The sequence below is a fragment of the Struthio camelus genome, chromosome 2, assembly GCF_040807025.1.
Source record: "Struthio camelus isolate bStrCam1 chromosome 2, bStrCam1.hap1, whole genome shotgun sequence".
Lineage (NCBI taxonomy): Eukaryota > Metazoa > Chordata > Aves > Struthioniformes > Struthionidae > Struthio > Struthio camelus.
Genome location: NC_090943.1, coordinates 45520969 through 45542058, shown reverse-complemented (window position 1 = coordinate 45542058; position 21090 = coordinate 45520969). Strand labels below are relative to the sequence as shown.

At 37.8% G+C, this 21090-nt stretch overlaps 2 protein-coding genes across 6 annotated transcripts in view; both read left to right on the top strand.

The window, feature by feature from the left end:
* The window catches only part of SLC4A7 (solute carrier family 4 member 7), a 100467-nt gene extending 90138 nt beyond the window's left edge, over nucleotides 1-10329 (top strand). For all 4 annotated transcript variants that reach the window (XM_068935467.1, XM_068935466.1, XM_009687923.2 and 1 more), the window contains 5 exons: nucleotides 93-266; nucleotides 607-738; nucleotides 1296-1396; nucleotides 3552-3659; nucleotides 6466-10329. In XM_068935467.1, coding sequence (XP_068791568.1) covers nucleotides 93-266; nucleotides 607-738; nucleotides 1296-1396; nucleotides 3552-3659; nucleotides 6466-6547 — 597 coding nt within the window. In that variant the 3' untranslated portion in view covers nucleotides 6548-10329. The remainder of the gene's footprint in view (nucleotides 1-92; nucleotides 267-606; nucleotides 739-1295; nucleotides 1397-3551; nucleotides 3660-6465) is intronic.
* Nucleotides 10330-11542: 1213 nt separating this feature from the next.
* The window catches only part of NEK10 (NIMA related kinase 10), a 114171-nt gene continuing 104623 nt past the window's right edge, over nucleotides 11543-21090 (top strand). The window contains exons 1-5 of one of the 2 annotated variants that reach the window (XM_068935465.1): nucleotides 11543-11625; nucleotides 17371-17470; nucleotides 17802-17862; nucleotides 19053-19186; nucleotides 19699-19797. In XM_068935465.1, the coding sequence (XP_068791566.1) occupies nucleotides 17397-17470; nucleotides 17802-17862; nucleotides 19053-19186; nucleotides 19699-19797 (368 nt within the window). In that variant the 5' untranslated portion in view covers nucleotides 11543-11625; nucleotides 17371-17396. Of the gene's footprint in view, nucleotides 11626-11999; nucleotides 12064-17370; nucleotides 17471-17801; nucleotides 17863-19052; nucleotides 19187-19698; nucleotides 19798-21090 lie in introns of those variants that run through there. The other variant, XM_009687925.2, reaches the window with a different exon arrangement.

Sequence of the window (21090 nt, the reverse complement as noted above, 5' to 3'; positions counted from 1 at the left end):
ACTGTCTGCTTCTGATGTCTCCTGGAAATGTTTTTCTTGCTTTCAAGAGGAGGAGGTCATTAATTGAAGGGTGATTTTATTTTTCAATGCAGTTTTTTGACCGAATAAAGCTGTTTGGAATGCCTGCCAAACATCAGCCTGACCTGATATATCTACGTTATGTGCCGCTCTGGAAGGTCCATATCTTTACAGTTATTCAGCTCACTTGTCTAGTTTTGTTGTGGGTGATTAAAGCCTCTGCAGCTGCTGTTGTTTTCCCTATGATGGTAAGTTTTCTGTCCTACAAGCTAAGCGTTTTCAAAGAGCGCGTGCATCATCTGGGATCTCTTCAGAACATATTTGCTGCCTTAAGAAAGGGAGCGGGAAGGAAACGAGAACTTCTACTATAAGCTTTTCACTTTTGAAAGACAAAGGCTTTTTGTTTCTTGACAATAAGCAGTTTGATTGTGAATAGCTATAGAAAGTGGAAATGACTTAACTGTGTAGTAAGATAAAACTAATACTACAAAAAAGGTCCTTAGTTAAAGATACTGTGTCAAAGTGTATATGCATATTTATTCATTTAAGTAATTTAACATAAATGATTCCATTTATGGTTCCCTTAAGGTGTTAGCATTAGTGTTCATTCGCAAGCTCATGGATTTATGTTTCACCAAAAGAGAGCTTAGCTGGCTTGATGATCTTATGCCAGAAAGTAAAAAGAAGAAAGAAGATGACAAAAAGAAAAAGGAAAAAGAAGTAAGTGTTTAAAAGCAAAAAAAAAAAAACCCTCACAAACTAACCATGTTGTAAATTACTGGAAAATACTCAATAGCATGAAATTTAAAGAATTTTAAGTGCCACAAGTGTATGACTTTATACCCAAATATAATAAACATATTGGCATTCTTTACTGATGAGATTTAATGCAAGAGTAACCATTACAGGCAATTAAGGGGAGGAAAAGACACTGTTTCAATGATACTGTTATGAATGATGATTCTTATTTGTGATTAAAATTAGCAAGCAAAGTGGGAAGTCAGAAACAGTCTTTTCACACAATTTTTTGAGTCTCTCATTAGTTTAGAAGGCAGGTGTGGGTGGGAGAGAAAAGCGGCGAAGTGGAACAGAGATCCTGACCTTGTTCAGATTAATGATAAAGCTGTTTCCCACATCAGGGACGTTCTGTTGTGTTTGTATGCAGAGCAGTAAAATCAACTGCTAGTTGACCCTTAACGGAGCTTGTATAACTTTTATGGAACATTTGCTTTCTGCTGCATGATTAATTTTATAAACCTTGTACTTGGGATTTACAGGAAGCAGAGAGAATGCTTCAGACAGGGGACAGTGAAAGTGTGCATCTGCGATATGAAGAAGCAAATGTCTTGGATTTTCCTGTAAAAACTCTAAAATACAGGTATAATAATATATTGTTCTTTTAAGAAGAGTTTTTGTATGATGTGCCATGATTTGCTTTATATTAAATTTATCATATATGGGTTGAATTAACTCTCATCGAGGCTTGTAACTCAGCTATGATTAGAAAGAATTAAGATACCTCTCACTGTACTATGCTAGCATTTGTATGTGGTGTTGTTCTTTTAAACTGCATCTTAATTATAAATTTACGTGACCATCTTGAACAGATCAGATGATTCAGTTTCGACCAGCTGTACTCAAGGTGAAGAAGCTTCTTTGGTCAGTTTTCATGGAATACTTGTGTGTTACTGTGCATGAAGTGCTGGGTTTTAAACAGTGGTTGATGAATAGCATCAGTTGAGCCGTGTTTTTACCAGCCACTTGGATTTTTAAAGTGGACTCAGAGAGTGCAGTTCTTTAGCTGCCCTGACTTAAATAAGCCATAAAGTCCATAATTTCCATGTGATCTAAACCAGTTTTGTTAACGGGCAGCCTTTTCACTTAAAAAGCTTATTTTCGGAAAGTAAAAGCGAGAACAGGGTTATCGTTTCTCTTGCAGAGAAACCTTTTCACCCTGATTTATCTGCTTTGCTGTACTAGTTCAGCAGCAGCTAAGGAAATGCTGGAATTACCCTGACAGAATAGTTCTCTAAGTCTGGATGGTATTTTGTCTCTGTGTGTATCTCCCTTACTGAGGGAAATATTAAGCTTAGTTTTCAGGTGTTCTGCAGCTCTTCAGCATGCCCCAGGAGGTGTGGCAGATAAATAGCTTGTCACTTTTTCTGTGCCTCTAATAGTAAGGGTTACTAGGTTAAAAATTGGCTTTCCTGTGGATCTAGAGGAGTGTTAGATCTGCTTTGGTCTGAGTTGGGAATAAGCAGACTTTGGGTTTAGATTTTTCAGCTGACTCCTATCATCTACTCTAGGAGTAGGTTCCACCTTGCTTTAGCAACTCAAGTGAAAATGGTACTAAAGCATTTTTTTAAACCTTAGAGTTGCTAATCGTTCTCCCAGTAGACGTATGATTTCCGGAACTGTGTGTTTGTGTATGTGTATTTACCATATATTACGCTGTCTTGCATGTTGTGGGATTCCTTAGAAAAATGGCTTTGGAACATTTCTGTGCTGATTTGAAGAAGTCTTACAGATACCCTGGGGTAAATTCTGAATAAGTGGCTAATGCCACTATGCTTTTTAGCTTAGTATATTGAATAAAGAGACTGCCATTTGATATTTCAGCCTTAACACGGCAGGCACAAACTGTGATGGTTCAGGGTCTAACTGGTAACTTATGGAAGAGAATGCATCAGAGGGTTAAAGAGGATGAGACTGGTACTTGCCCATTCTGTCGGAGCTCCATGTTTCAAGATCTTATCGAACATATAACGCAAATGATTCCCCAGAATACAAAGTAGTAGAGGATTGGGCCACATTGTGCCTGATAGCTTTTATACAGAGATTGGGCACTGGAGAAGGGGGTTCGGTAAGCTTAAGTGTGGAGCAGAGCAGAAAGCCTACCTACACTCAGCACATTGAGACTGGTCTACATGAAGAGATAGAGAGGGCAAAATGGGTAATAGGTTCCAAAAGCTTTCCATCTGTGAAGATAAACTTACTTCTGCTGGGCTCTGTGGGGGCGGGGGGCTTGAACTTTCTCTAACAAGGCTCTATAGAAAAAAAAACTTGAAATATGTCTAAAAATTGAGATTTCTAGATTTTTATTATTTTTTAATCTTCAGTTACCAGTTTCAAAATTTTATTGACATCCATTCTTTTCCTCTTGATTATTTTCTGGAAGCAGCTTAAAATAATTCTGATTTATGAAAGCCGTAGCAGAATAATATGATTAATTTTGTAATTCCTCTACATTCAAGTTACGGGATAATTTGGAAATGAGATACTCGAATCTCATTAATTCACAGTGTCTTAGGGATAACTGCATGAAAAACTGTTGTAAGATGCTATGTGATTAGAACAGTGCTAGTGAGTTAAACGTTCAAATTCTTGTTTAAATATCTTTCTGAGAGGAGAATTCAACTTGTGGCTGCGTAAATCTTAAAAGAAGGCACAACTGATGTAAACAATGAGTGAAAAGAGAGATAATGCTATTGCAAGGTATTGAGTACTAACCAGAAAGTATGTTTGTTCTTTAGCATTGATCCCTCAATTGTAAACATATCAGACGAAATGGCCAAAACTGCACAGTGGAAGGCTCTTGCCATGAGTACTGAGAATGCCAAAGTAACCAGAGCTAACCTGAGGTAGCTATAATTACTCACACATTTTCTAACTACAGTTTTGTGTTTAGCAGATGATAGTTGTGCTTTTATTTATTTATTTGTTTGAAATGTATCTCAGAAAATGAGCGTACATGGTTTGTAAACCTGTATTGATATTTTACTTTCAAGGACCTTGCTTCTGAGCTTTTTTTTCCTCTTTATCATGAAGCTTTAAACAGTATCTGCAGAGAATTCTTATCGTTTTATTAAATGTAATGTTACAATTTTAAAATTATTCTTTATTTGCTTAGCTGAATTGTATGCTATTCTGATAGGTATAGGGTTTCTAAAAGCTTTGCTAAAATGTATATAAGCATGGGAACTGTTTGATCCTGAATATTAGAAATGCCAGTGGGAATACAAGGTAAGTCCAGCAGGATCTGCCCCTTGTTTTTTCTTTTCCCAGTTTATTTTTAAACCCTAAAAATTAAACCCGGCTTAAATATTATCTTCCTGGGAAATGAAAAATACTTGCATGAAGTACTGAACAAGTTAGGAGCCCATGGAGCTATGAACGTTTCCTGCAGCCTGCCAACATCTGTGATAGCCATCAGTCTTTTTCTCAGAAATTCTTCGTTCAATGAATTATCCTACTATTCCATCCCATCTTCTTCTCTGTCCCTATCAAGGGGAGCAAAACAAATCCCAAGTGTTCGTATGTAAGGTCCCCAGCTTCCTGAAGATTTGTATTTTGCAGAGACTGGTATCTGCGGACTGTTGCAGTAGTCCAACTAATGACTGATTGGTAGTGTTTTCAGGGGGGAAGGAGAGGAGAATGGGCCTGATTGTCTAGGAAAATTAGGTTTAGCAGGATTAGCAATCCTGCTGTGTGTACCTGCATCATCATCTTTTTGGTTGGTCCCTTTCAGTTAAGTCTATCAGAGGACAGTTTTCAGAGAGACTTAAGTTGTCGAGTTTTGTGTAAATTTAAAGCTCAGTGGAAGAGAAGTGGGAGTGAGGGGGCTTGTCTGTAATTTCTGTAATTGTCCAAGCTATTGGGTACTGTTTAGCCTGCTTCATAGAAGCAGTGGTAGTGACTGCCCACTTAGCACTTGTATACCACCTGTTTATTCAGCATGTGCATAGCTCCAAACTAGGCATGGAAATGTGCTTTATTTTGCCCAGACGACAGGTAAACGAGTGAAGTAGGAGAGGTGAAGAGGACTTCAAGTACTGTAATAGGAAGAGCTGAAAAGTCATTTGTACAAGCACTAATGAAACGGTGAACTTCAGATTGTACTGTCTTGAACTTTTTTTTTTTTCTTTCCCTTTATCCTCGAGTACCATGTGAACTTGTCTTTCAGGAAGATTGATAACAGAGGCTTATGTGCGTCCGTGTATTTTAATTGCTTATTCTCTCTCATGCTAGTTTGAGAAGCCTGTTACAGAATTTGTGGAGGCGTTCTGGACAATATCTGATAGTTATTGGGTGTATAAGGCTTGAAGAGATACAGACCTATGCTTTCCCTTCTAGATGAACTCCAATTTTTAGATTTGATTTTCAGGCATGTAGAGGCTTGTGCAATTCCATCTTGCACTTTCATGTTTCTGGAGTAGGTTACATTAGTATAGAATTGTATGCAGCATAAAGACATTAGACTTCTGACCAGTTCGTCATGGTTTTGTGATCTGCTGGTGAGACCTAAAGGTGTCACCAGTGCTCAGTCAAAAGTATTTCCCAGTAATACTTCCTAGTAGTATTTTTCATCTCAGTTCTGGTAAGGTTTTTCTGTGTAACAATCTTCATTTGTAAGTGTGACAGATGTTCGGTGCTGCATTCCGTGGTCACTGCTATTTTCAGATTCATAGGTTTTAAATAGGATATTGTTTTAAGCAAGCAACATCTTCTGGAGTTCCAGACACCATGTTGTGTGGCTTGGCATTACTCCTTAACCGTCTTAACCACTTTCATATTTTGTTCTTTGTTGTTTTTCCCCACGCGATCTAGACAACTTTTTCTTTCCCCCTCCACCATTTCTCACTTTTTTTTTAAGTGAGCCTGAACTCTGTAGAAAGTCTATAATATATCTTTAACAGAATGCCGGGATAGTTCTCTTTACATGGATTTCTAATACCTTTTTTCCTTAAAGAACAACTCCACAAATATGTCTTCTGAAATGCCTGCCAAGAGATCCTACCTCTTCTGACATTCCAGTTTCTCGTCTACTTTTCTGTAGCTTTCTTGGGACGTTCCTGTCTCTCCTTGGATAAGCCATTTTTGAGTGTCTGTGTTTCTAAGCAAGCCAGTTGTTTTGGGTTCCGGCCCAAACTCATTGCTCATTGTCTCTAGTGCTTTCCACTTAAATGACAGCTCATGCAGATTTCCAACTGTCCTGTCCTGTTGTTACAATCATGGTTCCCCATTTTGAAAAGACCAAAATGTTTTCCCAGTCTTGTATTATGAACAAAATTGCCCCCTTCCCTAATAATTAGGGAATATTAATAATATTGCTTGTTACGTATTTGTGAATGTTTTCAATTAACCATTTTTTCCCCAAAGATGTCTCATTTCAAATTAATAGAATCAGTAACAGCAGTAGATTTGGAAAACAATGAATGAATGGGATGTAAGGTTGTATTTATAGATGAAATCTCACTGACTTTCTTTTTCCAGCTTGTACTGTTCCTGTGAATAGTATGTAGCAATGTAGAATGTAATAGAAATATGTAATCATGACAGTATCCTTACATAAATGCTTTGAATGTTGACCATTAAGTACAAAATGTTTGAAAATTAACCTTCGTTAAAGTGAACCAAACCTTAAATGTTCATCTTTCCTTTCAACAGCCCTGAGAAGCCAGAAAGTGTGAAAATAAATATGGAAGATGCACCTGTTTTGAAATATGTGGATGCTGAAACATCTTTATAGAACTGAACCAAGGGGAATTTTGTGTATTTGTGTGCGTGTATATATATATCGCTGTAGGATATCATATCATTGAAGTGTGATTTCCAAGTTTAAGGAGTAACATATATTTAATTCTGCCATTGTTTAGGGCACTGTAGATATGCTTGGCTAATGAGATTTTCCTGCAAATAAGATGAGTGGTAATCACACTTCAGCTATTTATTTTATTAGAAATTTTTATTTTCATTTTTAAATAGGAAGATTGTAATGAATGCTTATTCTTTTCAATAATCATTATGTGCATAAAAGTTAAATCAGCTTTTGCTGATGATTACTGGTCCATGTTGCATAGAATTTTGCAATACCTCTGTTTATAATGTGTGCTACAGAAGTTTGTTTTCCATGCAGGCGGTTACTGCGTGTTTTTTGCAGGGTAAGCACGTTTTTTTGTGATTTCATAGAACGAGTATTAATGTGCTGTTAACATGAACTACTGTGTTTTATGTCTCCACTACATGCTAATATTTTTTGGATTCTGTCACTCATAGAAGTAGAAGGGGCCTAGAGCTCTAAGTCAGGTGATTAATCCGTAGAATATATGTAAATATCCTGTTTCTGATACTTTTTTTAAAAAAAAAAATCTACTCTTGATTTTAAATATCCTGTTCTGTTACCGCTCCTCCCCCCCACCCTGCTTTTTTTTTTTTTTTTTGTTAAATTCTTGCCCAGTAGCAGTGTAGGTGCAGTAACTGTAGCTAAAGCCCCAAGTCAGTGTTTGCCATTCTGGAAACTCCATACTTAAACAATATAAATTGGATTTACAGACAAAAATTTTGTTATATAGGAATTTATACATACTTACTACACTAGTAATCTTGAATTCTTTCCTTCCTCTTTTTATTTACATTTTCCATTGAATTTGAAAGTTTGATTTACTCAGCTGTAAGACTGAAACTTTTTGAGTATTTCATGTCCTCCTCAAAATACCTTTCTTGCTTAATTCATTTTTAAACTTACTGTGTATTTGATTAAATTAGCCATAGTTGGTTGTAATTCTGTAATAGGTTTATGATCAGTATTATTTTATGGATTACAAATTGCTTTGTGGTATTTGTGTTTACAGTTCCGATCCTCTCCATTGTAAAGGGCATAGATGATAGCACACCAACCTATTTTTAAACATTCTATTTATTTTAATTAGTATAAACTTTTATCATGTAAGACAAATTGAAAAAATAAATATTGACTTATTAAAGTAAATGGGATTTTTTGGGGCTCACTTAAATTGTGTGAAAATGCAGTCAGTGCATTTATTGTATTACACCTTCAAGTTCTAATGTTTACCATTCTAATATTCGAAAGAATGATACTTTTATGTAAAAATCAAAATCTTGAACACTTACCTACTGCAGTTTCCATTATTGATACTTTTTGCCTTACATCTTAGTTTTTTAGCTTTAATTCCTGAAATAGTCTCTCTACATTCTGAACTGCTACCAGCCCTTTCTGGATCTGTTACAATGGCTTTAACTATGATCCGTGCTCACTCAAAAATGGAAGACACTGTTAGGTTAATTTTGCTTTTAGCAGAGTGGGGAGTTTTACCATGGGCAACACAGTAAAATTCTCAAGATCTTCAGAAGCAGCAGATTTTGGAGGAGGGCAGAGTTTGTCTGAAAATACCACCTGAGGTGGAATTTTGGTGCTCTTCAGATAAGTGTCATTTGGAGAGAAGATAATTATATATTACAAAAATAAAACAATCAGTGGATGTAAATGGAAGTATTAGAAATAACATTTATACGTTACATAGACTGTTACCATTCCCTTTGATCATAACATAATGGAAGAATGTTTTTCTTTTTTTATTTTGCTGAATTCTGAGAAGAAAGGCGATTTGCTGAAAGTGGATTTAGAGCAATACAAATAATGCTATCCAAACTGTTTGAACAGAGGCTCATCTCAGTGGAAAAGCAAGTGAGGTCTGCCTTACCAAACTGAATAATACTGTGTAATGAGCTGTGTAGGTGTTTCTTTATTCTTAGTGTAGTTTGTGCCTTAGCTTGAGTATGTGCTTTTTCATAAATACCCATTTTTTCCCTCTAGTTGAACTGAGATACAGTGAAACAGATAAAGTTTCTGCATTATCAGGAAAAAAAAAAAAAAATCAAGTACTCATCTGCAGCATCATGTTTGCAGTGAGTTGTTGCCTACTGAGTAGCTCTTGTTGAATCCGAGGACGAAAACAATATTTGTGGCAGTTCACACAGCATTATCCGTATTACATTATTTTTATACCAGTCTTTCCAATAATATTTGTATACTTAATGTTCACAGCCCTACAACAGTTTCTGAAGACTAAAGCTGTTGTTATAAGCCTCCTAGTTTTTAAACTCTGTAATGCCAGAAATCAAGGTTCCCTGATGCTGCACACTTTGTATCTGGCTTCCACTTCGGACGGATTAAATTTTGGGCAATATTACAGGAAGCGGGTATTTTTCTAGTAGAATTTTTAAAAAGAAAAAAATACTCTCTCTTCCCCCCCCCCCCACCCCGCTAAGTCTAATCACAGTATTTCTTTAGTTGCATACATAGTTTAATTGGTGCCAGAAATACTATGACTTGCAAAGCAGTTTACAGTGTCCTACAGTTTCGTTGTTCTTGGTTAGTAGCGTGTTATGCTTGCACTTTTTCTCTCCCTCCCCACCCCCCTCCCCCCACAAACGACTAGAATAAGGCCTTGTATTAAGTGCATAAAAACCCAGTGGTAGTCTATGGTTAAGTAATTTGCTGCTCATTTTACTCCTTTTCTGCTTTAAAATCATGCATAGTAGTAAAGCAACAGCTGAGGATATAGTTTACTGTAAGTAGATATACATTTTGCCTTAATGGGTGCAAAAGAGCAGTGATAATTACTGTGCACTGATTTTAACCTAAGGGTTAAGCCCTATAAAAATTAAGCCAATATATTTCCATTCCAACAGTTAGAGGGAAATAAACAGCCGTGCACTTTTCTTAGATGCCTTGGTTTCCCGGAATGGAGCTTAATGCTACTGTGTATCTGGCTGCAGAGCCACCTCAGGAAGTCTCTTTCTTTTTTTTCCATTTCCTTTCTAATTTATTTATAAAGATGAATGTTTACATAAAAGTGTAGGTCTTAATTTTGACCACTCCATTTAAATTATCTTTGAGAATATTTCACTTAAAATGCAGTCTCATGTTTAAATTATATTCTACGAAACTCATTCTTAGTATTTTTCATATGTATTACAATGACACATCTTTCATCCTGTTTACATATGCCCAAGTTAATTACATTTTCTTCCTAGTTTAAATTTGCAGCTGTATCATACTGTCTTGTATGATTATTTAGTGAAATGTTCCAAATTGCCAAGTTTATCACCGTAAAACTTGTTAGGGTAGAATTCAGTGTCCTATTAGGGTTTTCCAACTAAATGTATTGGTCATTTTCTTCTGTGTTTAATCAAAGTTCTCCCCTAACTTTTCATTTGCTTCATCTGCATCTCTCTTTATACGGTAGCTTACTGATTTGTACCCTTTGCAAAGGCAGGTTCAACATGCTGTAAAATGTTTCTCTAATGACTAGGTGTAATGTAAGAGAGCCTGCACTAGTTTAAAGGGTTATCTTGTACATATGTTCTATAAGTCATAAGGTAACTGGTTCATAATTTTCAGTTCACAAATGCAGTCTGTTAGATGAGCATCACAATGACGTCAGTTTTTTTTTTTTTTTTTTGCTTTATATGATTAGTAATGTTTTAATTACTCATCTAGGTCAAATTCACTATCAAGTACAGTGCAAACGCGTGAAATATTTTGTTTATACCAACATAATTTATTTTACAGCAAATTGAAGACTAGAGGCACACAGCTTTGAGTCGATGTAAAAGTAGTACTATAAATACAAAGCAAATTGCTTAGTAATTTTAAATCAATTTTATTTTGTAACTTTTTTAGTGAAATCAAACTGTAGGAAATTTTTAGTTGGCATTGAAGTTAATCTCAAGACACTTTCATATCGAATTTAGTACCTGTTGACATTAATTTGGAATAATGGGTTGAAAATCAAGACTTTTCTAAATAATGTTGTATTGGCAAGAGAAGACACATCACTTGTAGTATTTTTTTCTGTTGTTGTTGATGCGCTCCTGTGCAAACGTGTCTTCCAGTGTTCAGCATCTTCAGCTGAACTACAATTTTGATTTTAATATTGATCATTTGAAATGTGATTACATATTGTATGGTTTGAAGTTTTTATGACTGCTTTTCTAATTACAATGATGTTTTCTTACTTACAACACAATCCAAAGCAAATTAAAACATTATTCCAAATGCAGAATCGATATTCACTTTATACAGGAAACACAAATCCCAGACTTGTCTCTGATGTGAAAGATCCAGCCTTTGTTAAGTGTTTTACTTACTTGCCGAAGAAATTTATCTTTTGTAATGTTTCAGAAAGTTGGTAAAAGTAATAAAAAATCTACTGAACTACAGCGCGGGCTTTTTGTTTGTTACTGCTCTATGCAAATGCCGTTGCACGGGGTTTGGTGGCAGGCGTACTGCGGCGTCCAGGACCGCCTTTGCTCGCAGCTCTACTACGCCACTTGAGCTCATTGAGGCGGCAGCGGCGCTGTTCCTGACCAGCGCGTGTATTTGCACGTACTGCCCCCGCTTCCGGCGGGGCCGCAGCGCTGCCAGCGGCGATACCATTTCTCAAGTCGGGGTGGGGGGCGGCGGCTCGGCGAGCTCCCCTCCGGGGCGGGGCAGGGTGGCTGAGGCGGTGCCTGGGGTGGGCGGGGGCGAGGAGAGGACAGCGTGGTGGCGCGGTTGCCGGCCGGGGCGCGAGCGGAGCGTTCCCGTGGCCATGGCAACGGCGGCTGGCGTTAGCGGTCGCTATGGTGCGTGGGCGCCGCGGAGCACGGGTGCTTGCGATTGGGCGGAGAGGCCGGTGCTTTTCCAAGAAGAGGTGATACGATTGGTTGCGAAGGTGCCGTCCGTCCGTGGCGTCCGCGGTGCCGCCGCGGCCAGACGCGGAGCGGGGTGGAGGCCGCCCCAGGGGCTTCGCGGACCGCGCCGTGAGTGGGGCGAGACGGGAGGGGCGCGCGCGGCCGGGGCCCTTCCCGGCGGCGGCGGCGGCGGCGGCGGCGGCGGCCGGAGCCGTCCCTGCGCCGGGAGCCGCGGCGGGCGGCGCAGCCCCTCGCCCCTGAGACGAGCTCGTGGGGCTGGTGCTACCTCCCCGCGCCGGGCCGGGGAGGGAGCATCAGCGGCGGCGGCGGTGCCGCCCTTCGCCCGCTTTTCGGGTCCAGTGGCCGTCAGGAGCCCTCGGCACCTCGCCGTCCCCAGCCAGGGGAGCCTGTGGGGGCAGCCCCGCCGGAGAGGGCGAAGGCTGACGCGGGAAAGGGACGCAGGAAGCAATCCAACTAGAACGCCGTCTTCCTTGTATTTCTTAGTTTTTTCAGGAGGTTATGAGATGGTCCGGTACTCCAGTCGTGGCAAAATTAAGCTATTGGAAAGTACAGCATAAACACTACAAACTTTAAAGTTTGGTTAATTAAAAAATGAAGATATAATATGAGTATTTGGGTATATGTGAAACATGCAACTTTGTATAAAGCAGTTTGGAAAATCAAGTGCTGCGGCAGGCGGGCTGAGTTATGAATAACCTTTGAAAACTCCAGGGAATCTCTGTACTTCTAAATTAAGTCCAGTTTGTGCTGGATACCATCAGCCAAGGCAGATCACATCTCAGTCCTCTGTTTGACGTAAAAGGCTATAGGTAACGTGTCTTTAAACAAGAACTACTTTGGCCCTTTCCCTCCTACGTTCCTTCTAATGACATCTTTCCCGATCCTACACCTTAACGGACTCTGAATGTTCAAAAGACATTAAACAATCTGTCATGATCTCCCAGAAGCTCTGTCATACCAGCACAATTCCCTAAAAAGGTCTGCCTAGTAACTAGGGCAGAGAGAAAAGATTTTGTAGAGCTACTTATTACCCTTGCCTTGATACAGAGCTGCTATATAAACCTCAGAAATCCTCTTTCTTTCCACATCTGTGAATTGCAGTTTAACTGGGTGGACATAGCCAGAATCTGCAGATGTAAGTTATGAGCTGGGAAAAGAGCCCAGAGACTCGCGTTGCTTGCCTCCAGGAATTTGAGACTGGGCCTAACCATTTATGGTTCCACTGGAACTGGGGAGGTAGCAGAGGGAAAACAAAAAACAGCAGTGGCTTGAATATTTTGATTTGTTGGGGGAATAGGAACCTTGTGGTGGATCCTTGTTAATCATTAGAGAGGCTTCAGAGAGGTGCTTAAACAAAGAAAAATCTGAGTAGATATATGTGTATAGAAGTTTGCATGTATAGCAAATGTACAGATTTCCATATTGATGCAAACAGTGTAAGAAGTATTCTTCAAATGTCTGTATGAGTTAATGAGTTTAGAATTTTCTAGTCACAGGCTGTCCAGTGGTCCTGACTGCTCTGCTCTCTGAGAATTATAGATGTGGTCCCAAGTTCCCTTTGGTTTCATCTAACTGGAGAAGGAGAAGTAAATTTAGAGAGCTTTTCATCCTCTTTGATACTTCCTTTGCCATCATTTGACCCTCTTTGAAATGTCTTTCCGTTTTAACAATAATATATTGATAATTGCTCTTTTAAGGAGTGATTTTTCATCTGATATCACATCCAGTGTATGGTACTAGATACATTCCTGTCTAGCAAGAGCATCAAAGTCTTATTAAAGCCAAGATATCTACTGCTTCTTTATCCAGCTTAAGCTAGTTAACCTTCTGTGTATACAAACAGTGGAACTCATCCATTGGAGTAATTGAGAAAGGAATTCAAGACAAATCAGACATTTAGTTGACTTACGAAACTGTTCATATCTATTATCCATACCCAGTAATTATTGCTAGCGAAAGTTGCAAGGCATGTAAGATAACTTTTTTTTTCTGTTTAAGATAGTTGTTAATTATTGTATTGTAGTTTATGGAGGTAGGTTATCCTCCATTGTGTCTTTATGATTTGGGGGGGGGGGGGAGGGAGGGGGAGGGGAGAGTGTTTTCACCTGAAGTTTTATGTGCTTGGGTCGTCTGAGAGAAATACCAGACTGGGCCATAGATCAAATCTAGTGTGATGATTCCTGTCTCTTATTTCTCATCATGTGAATTCTTTCATTTCTGGCAGGGTTCTTAGAACACTTCTTGTTCTATCCTGCACATCATGCAGGATACATCTCACTTCCTATGTAATTGAATTAATTTATTAGTTAAATTAATTAAATGTAATTATCACCAGCTAAGATGAATTAGTGAATTTTGCCCTCATTTCATTGTTTTAAATGGAACTGAATAAGCCTCTATTCTGTAAACACATTTTCCCAAATGTGCTTCTGTTCTTTTAAAGAGTTGTCTAATCTCAATCTTTTTCTGGTACTAGCTGAGTCAAGTGTCAGTGCTCCTTCGTTTGTTTCTTATATATTGCTCATGGAGCTGGCTTAATAGCTGGGGGATAGTTAGCAGGATTGTTAATAGCCTGGCTCCTTGGAAGTTTCTGCTGGCAAAACTAAAGACGAAAGCATGGGGGTGGGAACATACTCAGTGATTTCAATAACGTAACTGTAAGAATAGGTAAGGAAATATTTCATGTCTGTTTTCTCTCAGGTTAATGTCTGCTACCAGGAGAATGAGGGGTTGTCTCCTTTAGGCTACCCCTTACTCAGGGTTTGGTGCTGAAATAGTTACCTGTTTTAATGACTGGCTATTGATGAAAGGGTTTTCTGCTCTTCTCTTTTTACAACTGTGCATTCCTGCCCCCTGCCTTGTCAGCAGAGATACTCATCAGACCACACTAAGGGTGAGCTAGACTGGCAGAAAAATGGCTGTATGAAGGGAGAGGTATATGTTTTTCTTTCTGTTTAGCTTCCTAATCTGACTTAGGTTTGGGTGAGATAGGGAAGTAGAAGGGAGAGGCTGAGGTTGGAAAGTGAGAGGGAATGGGATTGCCACTTTCACCAGGTACTAGCTATTACATTGGTTTGTCTCTATACTAAAGCTGAAGGGCACAAACATTTTTAGCCATACAGGTAAATTCTCCTTTCCTCGTATTGTCCCTGACTTTGTGCCAGCAAAAGGACTTGGGGAAAAGCTATAGGATGATCAGGGTTAAAGCAGAAAAGATGATTTGTAACCTGAATCAGCTTCCCAATCCAGCTGACTGTGCACCTGTGGTAGTGCTATACTGGCAGAATGAAAAGATTTTGCAGGGTCAGTAATGGCCAGGGCAGGCCCCTCTGTATTGTAGTGCTCGTTGACTTGCCATGGCTTAACAGCCTCAAGGAACTAGAGGGGCAACCTCAGGAGCCAGTTCTTGCAGCTGGATAGCACTTTATCCCTTCGTTCTCAGACCAGCAGTGAAAGGCTTGATGTTTGTCAGGTTCAATTTTGAAAATGGACATTTGGATCTGTAATAGCAGTGAATGTTTAAAGTATTAGTCGGCTATTATTCTGTTTCGACTGTACCAAGGGATGAGGAATAGCAAAAGCGTTGGAGTAGTAACTCTGATGCAAAGTTAAGGGTGGTCTGAAGTTGTAAGGTTTCCTAAATAATTGCAAAGACCTAACGTTTTAGGATGAAATCCTAGCTGTATGGGGAATCGTGCTATTGATCTCTATGATTCAGAGATTTAATCCAAGGATAACCTTTTAAATGGAGAGTTGAAACTTTTAAGGTTTAATTGTATTTGCTTATGGGCAAGTTCTTTTGTGTGTGTTTTATTTGGTTCATTCTTTAACTGTTTGTTTGAAATCTGTTCTTTGTACACATGTACTTGTCAGAAAGTTGCTGATTTGTGTTTCACAATATTCTTAAGTGTGTAAACATGAGGTGAAGATTGTATTGTGCCATGCCTTAATGGTATGCCAAACGGATTTAGGAATTGGAGACATGATACAAAATCCAAATATCACTAAATTTGTACATAGAATTTTTTACTCATAAGAATTCCTCCATATGCTTTAAAATGTACTGGGCTTCTCTTAAATTTTACTACTTTTGAAGCAAAGAAAATGAATTGAACTAACTCAATTTGATTTAATCTGAATTCAGAAATTTTGTTTACTTATTGGTAGAACATAACATTTTATATTAATTTCTTGGTGAAATACAGCAGTATTTTGAGGTGTTCTTTAATAACTGTATTTGGTGGATGCATAGAGGAGAGATGAGGAATTCCTTTGGGGATCTTGGTCAATCGTTGTCTGTGGGGCAACTGGTAGTAGAATATTTGTTCAGTAGAATAGAAACAGATGAATTGGCTTAAATAGCCACCTCACTTCCCAAAGTGAGGTAATCCAGTGCAAAAATGCATCCTGTCAGCAATTGTATTTTGGGTAGTTCTGCGTTTGATATGAGTATGTCTAATCCAGGAAATAATTGTGATTTTCAGTAGAGAAGCAGCAGCTTCTAGTAGTTAAAGATGCTTTCGTTTCCTGCCTGGTTTTCTTCTTCTCTGCCTATATGATGAGGAGGAATAAAAGATCAATAGCAGAACAAGTCTATATTGCACACAAAAAAAAAAAGAAAGGAGAGAGGAGAGGAGGCTGTCAGGTTTCGTAGGAAAGTCCTATTAAAGAGACATCAATGGAACATCCAAACTATCTACGTTTAGTGAAGAATAAAACAGAGAGGGAGGAACAGATAGTGGTATTATATCCTTGTTTTTTTAAAGAATGGAGGGCTCCACCATTATGCAGCTGTATGCAGTTCTCTGGGATAATTCTTCAGCTCCAGCCTGTTCCTGACCATCCTTTTTCGCCTTGGAGCAGGTTCTGCATCAGTATAATTGCTCTGATGGTGGCAAGAGCTTCCTCTTGACCATTTTATCTCTGTGGCTTTCTGTATTTCTCTTGTTCCCCTAATGCAATATATGTTATATAATGCAATGTTTCCAGGGAACATATATTGTGTGCTTTGTAAACACCAAGTTGTGGGCTTTTGTGTAAAGTCAGATCTACTGCATGTGCACAAATAGACAGGCTTTGTCTATGTTTATGTGCAGTGGATCTAATATGCAGTAGCAAGCGTGGTGAGGCTCTGCTCTTGTACTGCTCTTTTTTTTTTTTTTTTTTTTTGGACAGCTCTGCTCTTTCACTGAAATAAGCAGGGCATATGTCTCACTGGGTAAGAAAAACTTGGACATTATTGGTGTAAGGCATTCAGCTGAAATTTGGAAGATTCAAATTCTAAACTCTACTGAAAGTGTGGTTCTTTGGTAGTTTGCATAATGTGTGCATTTCATTTATTTGTCAGACATCTCCTTTTTCTACCTTTCATCTATCTTCTTTATTTAGATATTAAAAAGCAATTATCATCTCTGTTGTCTGGACAATACCTTGTATGATCCAACCCTGATGTCAGCCTGTAAGCACTGCTGTAACATAGATAGCATAGTACGAAATAATTGTAATAATATTCCACAGTAAGAAATAATTGTAGGAATAATAATTGCAGGAAGAGGAAGAGTCCCAATAAAGATGAAATGCAATAGCAAGACAGTTGATATTATTTACCCTCACCAAAAATGTTTTGGGAAAGAAAGGCTTGTGTATGTAAGGCTAATTACTTTGCTTGTTAATATTTGGAACTCTGAAGGATACTGTCAGTTAGTGCTTACAGTTTCATGCGAACCAAATAGTAGATCAATTTTTTTTTCTTAAAGTAATTTCAGTTGGTTCTGTAAGCATTTGTTGCTTTCTGCCACAGTGATAGAATTCTACTACTTTAATTTTAAGGAAATGGTTTGGTTTTTTTTTTAGCCTCGTAATGATGATGGTGATGTACAATGCCTGATCAGGACAAAAAGTTGAAGAGCACAGAAAAAGCAACAGACAAAAAACCTCATGGGATCTCTACTAGGTATAGTATCTGACGTTTTACTTTGTTTGAACTTCAGTAGGACCCATGTGGAATTTGCACTAGTTGCCAAAGCTGAATGCTTTAATTGAAATGTAATGTAAACATGACAACTGTTACTCTGGTCACAAAGTTTATTTACACCTTTGTTGATTTAAGGCATTCTGGAGAAGCTATAAATTCTTCTTTACGCAAAATGGGGACACTAGGCATCACCAGAGAACTTTATTTTTTCTCAATAGCCTGGTAGCTTGTTGATCTTATTTTTTTTCTTACCAAATTACTTTTATGTAACTATTAATATATGTACTCATGCTGTTATGTTTTATCCTAGGGATTTTTCTGATCTTAAAAGGCTTTGGTCTCTCTTACATGTTCAGTCAAGCAAACAACAGGTATTTTTCAATAACCATTATTAAACATGGTATACAATTGTATAATTATAAATAACGGTGCTTATAGTCTGTTGCAGTAGTTTTGCAGTGTTCTATTACAATTAATTAAATCTGTTATTAAAATCTTGTGCAGTGGATGTGACCTCTTTTATTTTTTGGCGGTGTTAGAGCAGTGGGCCAAATACCATTCAGAAAGAGTGAGAGAATGAAGTTGACCAACCTCCTATCCTGATCTACTGTAATTTTTTATTTAAATGGGAAAAAAATTGCTTTGTTATGTCAATATCTCTGGCAGGTTCTATACAGATTTTGTCACACATAGTCAAGCAGTCTAATAGCTTTGTCTTCATCCACATCCTTTATACAGTATCGTGAGAAAGTAGACTTGGAGATTTATTAGTTACAACATGATGAAAAGTGGTAAAGAATATAAAAGCACAAATCAGCATTTTCACCATAAACAATTTGTCTTTGGAGAATAACACAACAGCTCAAAACCTTCAGTGGGTAAATTTTTGTGTATGGGACTTGTACGATCATAGTGAAATCTCATCCACCTCAACCCACTTAGTGAAGCCTGTGTTTGTCATTCAAAGGAAACAAAAGCAACAGATGGTGAAAGTATCAGTCCTTTGAATGCCAAATATCATCTCCCTTTCTGTTCTATAGAAGAAAAAAAAAAGACTTGGGGAATCCTCAGTGGGGTACAGGAGGTGGGGTATAGGTGCCTGGATAGAGGCGTGGAATTGCTTCTGAGTATAAAGCTGAAACATCTGGGTTCTCCAACCTAAGTAAAATATGAAGACTTGTGCAATTGTAAAAGTGAGACTGGTAAGAAACATTGATATTAAGATTGCATGTTGCAGAGTCTATTGAGCTTTGTTATTATACATTTTAAAAGACACTATTCTTGACGTTTTATATAGTTTGATGTACAGCATTGTTTTGCATCAATTCTCCAGCACTTCATTTTTATATGGTGTGGGAGGTGTTGTGTATATGTATATATATATGTGTGTGTGTGCATATATACACACACACACACACACATTTTATAATGGCAGTTATAGATCCAAAGTATCTGCAGTTGAAGTCAGAACTTGGAAAATGTGTATTTTACTTGCTTACATTCTTATGGAATTGTTAAAATACAGTGTTTGCCTTACGAATACTCTCCCTTTTCTCCTTAGCTTCCAGCTATTAATTTTGAAAGTGGTCAAACCAGCATGACAAAATCTCAGCAATATATCATCAAGAGTAATGGACAAAAAAAACATAGTCAATGGCAAGGATCAATTGAATCTGTTGAACTTGAAAACTTTAGGTAAAAAAAAAAAAACTATTAAATGACACCACGTTGTATATCTGAACATCTTTATATATCTTAAGCCCATTGAGGAGTTGAAGGCATTTGTATTTGTCCTTTTGTCAGTTACTTGTACTTCCATCTTAACCCACTGTCCAAAATATCAATTATATATTTTTAGCTTTCTAAACCTAACTGTGTATATTCTTGCTTTTGTAAGTTTAAGTGATATGCTTCAGAATGGTCTGTTGAGATTTATTATATTTGATTTAAATAAAGTAGTGGTATCTTTATTTGGAAAGCCTGAACTATTACCCGGACTATACCATTATAATAGTCCCAAATTGTGCATGAGAAAAGAATGTTCTTCCATACTGTTAATATTTGGAAATCTGAAATTGTCTTATTCCATTGCAACTGCTCCTGTGACATTTCTTACTTTTTCTTACTAATACAAAGTTTTGATAATCTAAAATTATCCTGTTGCAAGATAATTACCAATAGAGCATTTTTCTTACTTTTTTCATTAGCGTGAGCTACCAGAATGAGAGAAATTTTAGCAAACATCCCAAACAGAAGCTATTTCAAGAGATCTTTGCAACTTTAGTTAAGAACAGGCTTACCTGCAGGTAAGGATACTGCAGACATTTATTTGAATTTAAAAAAGAGAGATCGTTCTTCCTTGAGTTAAGCAAAGAACCAATACCCATGGATATATGTTTCAACAATGGACTTTTGTGTGGAAGCTACTAGCTTCACGTATCTGAACAATCTCAGTTTTAGTCTTTTAAACAATCTTTTAGATATTGGTTTTGAACACTGAATACTTGGTGGGAGGGAGGAAGGATCGGATATCTTTGACTAAATCTAGATGACCAAAATTTTAACATCTCCTATGTTTCCTCTGATCAGCTATCCAAATTTGGTACGTGTAATTTATGGTTTGTTTTCTGATTAATTTCATTCTTGTTTTATTGATACTTGTTCTTATTTTATGGACTGCTGCCAACATATAGAAAGGTCAATGGCTTTCATGCATTTCAGATGAGCTTATGCTGCTGTTCATATTTATTTGTATATATGCATATAACAGGAATAGAAAAGAAAAACCTTTTCTTATGCTGTTCTCATAGCATTTGATGAAGCAAGAAAAAAGTGCTAGATCTTCAAGAAAATAGGGAGGCAGAAAAAGGCTCGCTTTGGGGCCTTCCCCTTCTGGGAAAGAAAAAGCTTTCTCAGAATTTGATCAATATATACCACTGAGGTGTGTTGTGTTTTTCGTCAAGAGAAATCGTTTAGGTGAACTGAAAATTCGGAACCTCTTTTTTGCAAATGAAGTTCATCATCTCAGTACCACTAGAGGGATATCAGTGGCTCACTTTTATTTGCCAAAAGTTTAAGAATAACGTATGTTGTCTCTTTCCAAATTCTGTTCATATGTTGTGGCATAACTAACTCATTTTTTGTTTTTTTTCCATGCCCTTTGATGACGATGATATAATACAACTAACCTCTGTATTGTAAATGAAAGCACCCAGATAAGATTACTGAGACAAACATATATTAGTATGACAGTGCAGTTACAAAGGTGATTTAGTTGCCCTTTGTAAATATATTACTAAAGCTATGATGTTATCCTCTCTTTGGAACTAGTGCCATTGCATTTTGTCAGAGCCTTAGAAGCTGTCACCTTCATCTGCATTACATTCTTTTGCTGGTGTAACTATGTTTGGTTGGCATGCAGAAAATTCACACCCACTTACTGACCTCACTGTGTCGGCGGAAGACCTGGTTGGAGATAGTTCTGTTGACAAGAAAGCTTTGGTCAGCTTAGCTTAAGTTGTTTGGAGAAGCAGTGTAACTAAGCAGGCAGAAAAACTCCTGCTGGCATACGCTGAACGTGCGCTAGGGTCTCCAGTAAC